The sequence below is a fragment of the Musca domestica genome, unplaced genomic scaffold (genome assembly GCF_030504385.1).
Source record: "Musca domestica strain aabys unplaced genomic scaffold, Musca_domestica.polishedcontigs.V.1.1 13, whole genome shotgun sequence".
NCBI classification, from domain to species: Eukaryota; Metazoa; Arthropoda; class Insecta; order Diptera; family Muscidae; genus Musca; species Musca domestica.
The window spans coordinates 12,924,861-12,935,093 of record NW_026712172.1 but is presented as its reverse complement, the minus strand read 5'-3'; the positions used below and the strand labels follow the sequence as shown (position 1 = coordinate 12,935,093).

The 10,233-nt window shown below is 23.5% G+C and overlaps 1 protein-coding gene across 4 annotated transcripts; it reads left to right on the top strand.

The window, feature by feature from the left end:
• The first annotated feature begins 1,886 nt into the window (after window positions 1-1,886).
• On the top strand, window positions 1,887-9,882 carry LOC109614159 (ficolin-2). 4 transcript variants are annotated; one of them, XM_059118459.1, is made up of 6 exons: window positions 1,887-2,014; window positions 2,080-2,195; window positions 2,262-2,282; window positions 6,639-6,740; window positions 9,250-9,646; window positions 9,712-9,882. In XM_059118459.1, exons 1-6 carry the CDS (start codon window positions 1,895-1,897, stop codon window positions 9,730-9,732), a joined length of 777 nt encoding a protein of 258 aa, XP_058974442.1. In that variant the 5' UTR covers window positions 1,887-1,894; the 3' UTR covers window positions 9,733-9,882. The 4 variants fall into 4 exon arrangements, with proteins under 4 accessions (XP_058974442.1, XP_058974440.1, XP_058974441.1 ...); XM_059118457.1 differs by having other exon boundaries at window positions 9,250-9,651; XM_059118458.1 differs by lacking the exon at window positions 2,262-2,282 and having other exon boundaries at window positions 9,250-9,651.
• The last annotated feature ends 351 nt before the right edge of the window (window positions 9,883-10,233 follow it).

Sequence of the window (10,233 nt, the reverse complement as noted above, 5' to 3'; positions counted from 1 at the left end):
CGAGGAACCTCATTTTGTAAACATTCTTGGGAGGCGTATGCTGAGTGCGATTGTGCTGAGTCCTGTTGGAATGCCCAAGGCCAAAATGTTTGCGTCCCCAGGGTTTATTACATACTCCGGAATATTTCGCATTTATTTTGATGCCAGGTCGATTAATACGAGCGGAGAGCGACCATCAGCTATTATGGCGGCCCACACCATCACCATGAACTGCGCTTGAGTTCTGGTGGCCAACCGAAGGTGTACATTTTCAGCTGACCTCTTTAGCAAGTATACACGATCATTTTGTTTGTTTACAAACTGCTGGATAACGAACGTTTTCTCATCAGAGAAAACCAAATTCGGCAGTTCACCTCTTTCGGCCAAGCGTAGCAACTCTTTAGCTTTTTTGAGTCTATTTTCTTTTTGTTGCGGTGTAAGTATAACATTTGGAAGGGGTATTTCTGAGCTGTATCTGAAGTCCGGTACCAAATATCACATGTGCATTCATATTACGAATTTGGGGGGCTTAAAACCAGATCGGATGAAACATATATATGGCTATATCTGAACCGATTTTCATCAAATTGAATTAGGTCAAATTAGGTCGTATGTGCCAAAAAACCACAATATGGCTGTATGAGATAACAATTCGTGGATAATCGGGAACATGAGTGACCTACGGATGTATGACGGTTGAACATGTATTTCAATTCGAACAGAGAAACCAACGGCTAGCCCCAGCCAGCCCCAAATACGACTGCCTTTTCTAGCGATAAGAATTCAAAAACAAGTAAAAAAGCTGTAAGTTCGGTCGGGCCGAACATTGAATGCCCTCCACCATTTGGAAAGAATTTTGCAATTTTCAAATAACTAAAATCCGTTAAAAATTCTGTTAAAATCTTAAAAATACCAAAAGTTGCTGTTACATTAAGGGTCTATGCGACGACGTGGACCTGCACATACACTTTTCTGTCATAGACTGTAGTACCCATTACGAACTTCAAATTTGGAACAATTCCGGTGAATAATGTCGCTAAAATCATCAAAATATCGAATATCGGAAGGTACCGTTATATGGGGACTATAAGAAGACTTGGCCCTGCACAGACAATTTTCTGTCATAGGTTGTAGTATTTATTACGAACTTCAAATACCAAATTTGAAGCAATTCCGGTGAATAATGTCGCTAAAATCGTCAAAATACCGAATATCGGGAGGTACCATTATATTGGGGCTATACGAAGACTTGGCCCTGCACAGATAATTTTCTGTCATAGGTTGTAAGACCCATTAATAACTTTAAATATCAAATTTGAAACAATTCCGGAGAATAATGTCGCTAAAATCATCAAAGTACCGAACATCGGGAGGTACCGTTATATGGTGGCTATGCGAAGTCGTGGACCTGTAAAGACACTTTTCTGTCGTAGGTTGTAGGACCCATTAAGAACTTTAAATACCAACTTTGAAACAAATCCGGTGAGTAATGTCGCTAAAATCATCAAAGTACCGAGTATCGGGAGGTACCGTTATATGGGGGGCTATACGAAGACTCGGACCTACATGGCCCATTTTCAATATCAAAAGACCTGCAGACATAATATACATTTGAGTTAAATTTTATCAACCTACTTCATTTCGTTCGGAAGCTAGAGAGATTTCCACAGACGGTCAGACGGACGGACATCGCTATATCGACAGAGAATTTTATGCTGATCATGTGTATTTCGAGGTGTTACAAATGGAAGGACAAAGTTAATATACCCTCCATATATGGTAGAGGGCATAATAAATATCAGTATTTCCATATCTACACCCACATTCTATTACTTCGATCCAGACGTTAAACCGTTGTTTAAAATTGAAATCCAATGCCATATTTTGTCAGTAAAGCTTGGGTCGTGGTAACAAAATGTATTCGCCTAGAATGAAGGCAATTTTTATCATTTGCGTATTAAAGGTCTTAGTAAATACTAACGATGCAGTCGATGACAAAATTACGCTGGATAACGCCACCACCGAAGAGTACTATGTAGGCTAAAATCAGATGGGACAGGAATTAGGTATTGAAAATTATTTGATTTCTTTTTTTTTAAGAATCCCTACGAGGATGAGCATCGTTTAATTTTGTGGAAAAATTTATTCATAAAAGTGAATACGCTTTTGGCGGAAACGGATAAATTGAACAACAAAATGTTAAATCTGGATAAGAAGTGAGTATTGAAAGAAAATAAAATATTCTGAAAATATTCTGATACTTAAAAACGCTGTTTTTCTAGATTGGAAGACATTTCCACGAGGTGTGTATTAAGAATTTGATATAAAAAATAAATATATGTGGACGAAGAGAACTTCGTTATATGTCAAGGAAACTCTGTGGTGCCACTGGTACCTAGCAGTCTGTCCTGATTTCTTAAGGTTAGCCGTAAACATTGTCAATGTACAATTTCGCAAAATACACCCAGCTGGGAAAACTTACATTCCTTGCACCCATTTTTTTCCAGCAAAAATCTACCTTTGAAAAAATGAAATTCGGTAGCTAAAATGGAGAAATGCTGAGGCAATGGCAAACAAAAAAAATATTGTTTAGCTTTAACGAATAGAGGACTACTGAGGACATTTTCACCTTGGTATATATTATATTATATTATATTATATTATATTATATTACATTATATTATATTATATTATATTATATTATATTATATTATGATAATATAATAATAATATAATATAATATAATATAATATAATATAATAGAATATAATATAATATAAGATAATATAATATTATAATATAATATATATAATATAATATAAGATAATATAATATAATATAATATAATATAATATAATATAATATAATATAATATAATATAAATATATAATATAATATAATATAATATAATATAATATAATATTATAATATAATATAATATAATATAATATAATAAATATAATATAATATAAGATAATATATTAATAGAATATAATATAATATAATATAATAGAATAATATAATATATAATAGAATATAATATAATATAATATAATATAATATAATATAATAATATAATATAATAAATAGAATATAATATAATATAATATAATATATAAATATAATAATAATATAATATAATATAATATAATATAATATAATATAATATAATATAATATAATGACTATATAATATAATATAATATAATATATATAATATAATATAAAATATATACTAATATAATATAGAATATAATATAATATAATATAATATAATAATAATATAATATAATATCATCTAATATAATATAATATAATAATAATATAATATAATATAATATAATATAATATATATATAAGTAATATAATATAATATAATATAATATAATATAATATAATATATATAATATAATCTAATATAATATAATATAATATATATAATATAATATAATATAAATAATAATATAATATAATATAATAATATATATATAATATAATATAATATAATTAATATAGATAAGATATCATAATATAATATAATATAATATAATATAACTAAATACTATAATATAATAAATATAATAGTAATATAATATAATATAATATAATATAAATATATAAATATATAATATAATATAATATAATATAATATAATATATATAATATCTATAATTAATATAATATAATATAATAATATAAATAATAAATATAATATAATATATATAAGATAATATATAAAGATATATAATATAATAAATATAATATAATATAATATAATATAATATAATATAATATAATATAATATAATATAATATAATATAATATAATATAATATAATATAATATAATATATATAATATAATATAATATTATATAATATAAATAATTAATATAATTAATATAATATAATATAATATAATATAATATAATATATCTAATATAATATAATATAATATAATATAATATAATATAATCTAATATAATATAATATAATATAATATAATATAATATAATATAATATATATAATATAATATATAAATATATTAATATAATATAATATATATAATATAATATAATATAATATAAGAATATAATATAATATAATAGAATATAATATAATATAAATAATATAATATATATAATATATATAAATATAATAATATAATATAATATAATATAATATAATATAATATAATAAATATAATATAATATAATATAATATATAACCAAGGTGAAAATGTCCTCAAGTAGTCCTCTATTCGTTAAAGCTAAACAATTTTTTATGTTTTTTTTATTATATTATATATATATATATTATATTATATTATTATATTATATTTATTATATTATATTATATTATATTATATTATAGTATATTATATTATATTATATTAGATTATTATATTTATATTATATTATATATATTATAGATATATATTATATTATATAATATTATATTATATTATATTATATTATATTTATATATTATATATAGATTATATTATATTATATTATATTATATTATATTTATTATATATATTATATTATATTATATTATATATATATATTATATATATTATATATATTATTATATATATATATATTATATATATTATTATATTATTATATTATATTATTATATTATATTATATTATATATATTATATTATATTATATTATATTATATTATCTATATTATATTATATTATATTATTTATATTATATTATATATTTATAATTATATTAATTATATATAGATATATATTATATTATATTATTTTTATATATATTATATATATAGTATAATTCTATTATATTATATTATTATATTATAATATTTTATTATATTTATATATATTATATAATTACATTATATTTATATATATTATATTATATTATATTATATTATATTATATTATATTATATTATATATATATATCTAATATACTATATTAATTATATTTATTATCTTATATTATATTATATATATTATATATTATATTATATTATTATTATATTATATTATATTTATATTATCTTATATTATCTATATTATATTATATTAATATATTATATTATATTATATTATTTTTTATATTATATTATATTATATTATATTAATTATATTCTAGATATTATATTATTATTTATATTTATTATATTATATTTATTATATTATATTATATTATATTATATTATCTTATATTATATTATATTAATTATATTATATTCTATTATTTATATTAATTATATTACTTATTTATATATATATATATATTATATTATTATATATATATTATATTATATTATTATATTATATTATTTATTATATTATATTATATTATATATATTATTATATTATTATTATATATCTTATATTATATATATTAATTATATTATTATATTATATTATATTATATTCTATTATATTATATATATATTATATTATATTTATATATTGATATTATATTATATTATTTATAATATACTATATTATATTATATTATTATTTATATATATTCATATATATTATATTATATTCTATTATATTATATTATATTATATTATATTATAGTATATTATATTATATTATATTTATTATATTACATTATATTATATTATTATTATTATATATATCTTATATTATATTATATTATATTATATATATTATATTATATATATTATATTATATTATATTATATTATATTATATTATTAATTATATATATTATCTATATTATATATCTATTATTATATTATATTATATTATATTATATTATATTATATTATATTATATTATATTATATTATATATTTATATTATATTATATTATATTATATTATTATATATTATATTAAGATTATTATATTGATTAATTATATTATATTAATTTATATTATATTATATTATTATATTATATATATTATATTATATTATATTTATTATATTATATAATATATTATATTATATTATATTATTATATTAGTTATATATATTATATTATATTATATACATTTATATTATATTATATATATTATATTATATTATATTATATATATATTTATATTATTAATTATATTATATTATATTATATATATTATATTTATTATATATATTATATTATATTATATTAGATTATATTATATGATATTATATTATATTAATTATATTATATTATATTATATATATATTCTTATTATATTATATTTCTTAATTATTATATTATATTATATTATATTATATATATTATATTATATTATATTATATTATATTATATTATATTATCTATATTATATTATATTATATATATTATATTATATTATATCTTATTATATTATATTATATTATATTATATTATTATATTATATTATATTTATTATATTATATTATATTATATTATATTATATATTATATTATATTATATTATATTATATATATTCTATATATTTATTATTTATATTATATTATTTTATTATAGTTATTATTATATTATATTATATATATATTAATTATATTATATTATATTATATTATATTATATTATATTATATTATATTATATTATATTATATTATATTATATTTATTAGATTATTATACTATCTTATTATATACTATATTATATTATATTCTAACTTACGCCTATTTCTTTTATTTTTCAATAGACAACAGCAAATGGAGAAGAATATGAACAAACTCGAAATGGACCTTGCCAATAGCAAATCAAGCACAGATCTTATCAAAAATTACATGCATGAAATAAATACGTAAGTAGAACTAGCGAATATTGCATAAACAATCAAAAAACGGATATTTTCATACCAAAGGCCCTAAAAATATCTTAAAGTTTTCCATAAAGGAGGGGCCGGGAGAGGCCTATCCCCGCCACACCTAAACGAAAACGTGGATCTCTATAAATAGTTATCTGCCAGTGAGGGCGAACTCTAAATCCCAAGTTTGATATAATAACGTTGAAACAAATACAAAACAAGTAAAAAAGCAGCTAAATTCGGGCCGAACTTTTTACACCCTTCACCATTGGCTAAAGAAACAAGTAAAAAAGTATTGGTCGGTGTTGTTGACAGATGTATACCCTCAGCCAATGTTCGATTATTTAAAAATATTTTGACTACTGTTATGAATTTTCAAACTCTTGACCCTCTATGGAGTGGGGTTTGAAAGAATGGATCAATATTGTCCATTTCATATCGGACCTAAATAAATATGATATAATTATTATTATGAATATATAAGAAAATCGAACATTGATATCCAATTTATGGGAAATCTTAAATTCCACATTCATCTCAGGATTCTGGTAGAGAGACATATATTTAGATATAGCAAGTTGTAAAGAATCGCTGACTTGTTTCGCAATTGATGACAGATAAAAATATTGAAAATTGTGGTCCTTTGTGAGTGAGGTACAAGAAGGGGTTCACAGATATATAGCATCTCCACTGTGTTATCAAAAATGTTTGTTTATTTCGCTTCTTTGAGCGTCTTATTTTTCAAAATCTTGAACCCTATTTGGAGCAGGTATCAAAAGAAATGGTACGATTTTTACCACCTTTATAGCATATCTTGTGTTGACGGAAATATTGAGAAATGCCAAGTCTTGAATGGAATCGGATGTTAATTTCCTGTTTTACTAGTTTCATGTATATTCGAAATTTTGAGCCTTTGTGGGCGAGGTATCAGAAGAAGTGGACCTATATATTCCATCTTCGCAACAGATCTTTTGTTAGTGGAAATAATGGGATGTGTAAAATATTAAGAGAACCTAATGCTTATTTTGGATTTTATAAACGTTTTGGTTATTCAAAACGTTGACCCTTTGTGGGGGAGGGACCAGAGGGAAAGGTCCGATCTCTACCGTTTTTATAACAGATCCTTTGATGATATAAATATTCAGATGTGCCAATTCTAACTGGAATCGGATGCTAATTTCGCATTTTATGAGCCTAATGGGCATTCAAAATGTCGACTTTTTGTGGGGGAGGTAACAGAAGGAGTAGATCGATATATTCTATTTTAAGTTCAGATTTTGGGTTTATAAAAATATTGGGAATTGTGAAATTCGAAGACAATCGGATTCATACATCACATTTTATAAGAGTTTTAATTATTCACAATTTTGACCTTTTGTGGGGGAGGTACTTGATGGAGTGGACCGATATTGTCCATTTTCTCACCTGACATAGAACTGACGCAAATATTATGATTTAAAAGGTTCGGTCAAAATCGGAATACCGTTTCTCTTTCTGTGCAGGAAATATTTTTTTGAAAATTTCGTTTGGGGGAGGTACTTGATGAAGTGGACCGATATTGTCCATTTTCACACCTGACCTAGAACTGACGCAAATATTAGGATTTGAAAGGTTCGGGCAAAATCGGATTATCGTTTCTCATTCTGTGCAGGAAATGTTTTTTTTTAATTTCGACCATTTGTGGGGGAGGTACCAGAAGGAGTAGATCGATATTTCCCATCTCCGAACTCGATCTCGAAGTTTAACAAAAATATTACGATGCACCAAGTTTGGACCAAATCGGGAGTTATCGTGCGCACCAGCCATCCAGACAGACAGACGGTCGGACATCGACTCCAAATGTCCTGAAACGGATTTGGTCCAAAGGAGATCTAGGGTCTAAAATTTCGTTATTTCGTCTAGGCACATTTTGACCGTATCAAATTATGTATACCCTCTCTAGCCATATGGCTGGGGGTATAAAAACATATATCGGAGCCGAGTTGCACAAAATGGAAATGTACGTCCCGAAATTCACTCCATTTAGGCTGATATTAGCCATTATTTGCACAATTAACCTGAAATCGTATTAAGAATATATATATAGGAGCTATATCCAAATCTTAGCCGTTCTCGATAAAATTTGGCAAAGGTATTTCCGAGCTTTTGTTGTCGAATGCATTTTACGGGTGTGAGGGACTTAAACATCAAATCGGATGAAACATATTTACATTTTGTTCACAAGAATAGATGGACAGACTGACATACATAACTCGACTCAGAAAGTGTTTCTATGAAGATCCTCAAAAGTAACTATGGTTCTATCTCGCTTCATTCTCCGCGTTACAAACAAATGCACAAAGACATAGTGCCCTTACCACTATATGTTGTAGGGTATAATAAAAAGGTTTATTTGTTACGGCTAAAATGAATAATGGCGTGGGATTTCATATGGTTGGCTCCGCCCAACTTTTCACCTTTATTTACTGGTTATTTCCGAGTTTTCCTATTTTTTTTTTACAATTAGATGGACTACCATTCTTCGGCGCATGGATGGTTCTGTAGATTTTTATCGTGGCTGGACGGATTATGAAGAAGGTTTTGGCAATCCACCCGATGGGGAGTTTTTCATTGGGTTAGAAAGGCTACATCAATTAACCACAGCTGCTCCAGTTGTAAAATTGAAAATTATTCTAAAAACATGGGATGACGAAGAGCGTTATGCACTCTATGATGATTTTCGAATCGGAAACGCTACGGAAAAATACAAAATAAAGGCATTGGGTGAATATAGCGGCAATGCAGGTGATAAGCTGAGGTATCACGTTGGTCAAAATTTTTCTACTTTTGATGCGGATAACGACAATGCCGATGGTAACTGTGCCGAGGAATGGAAAGGTGGCTGGTGGTACAAAAAGTGTCTTGTAAGGTAAAGACCTATCGAATATTGTTTCTCCTTCACAGTTTCTTTTATGTCTTTGTCTTTCAGCAATTTAACCGGTCGATATAAGCAAAAAGAGCATGCTAATTCATCAGGAATTTTATGGAACAATTTGGAATGGAAGGGCAACTACTATTCTTTTAAATATGCCGAAATGATGATACGTCCGAAGGTGAATAATTAGAAAGTGTTAATTATTAAATAAATATGTTTGTTATATATCAATAAATCTGTGGAGAACCTGATGCTTTTTTCGGATTTTATACACGTTTTGGTTATTCAAAACTTTGACCCTTTGTGGGGGAGGTATCAGAAGGAATGGTCCGAACTCTACCGTCTGTATAATAGATCCTGTGTTGGTAGAAATATTCAGATGTGCCAAGTCTAAATGAAATCGGATGTTAATTTCGGGTCTTGAGTTTAATGACTATTCAAAATTTCGAGTGAACCGATATATTCTGTCTTAATACCAGATCTTTGGTTCATAAAAATATTAGGATATGTGAAACTTGAAGACAATCCGACTCTTACATCATATTTTATAAGAGTTATAATTATTCAAAATTTTGA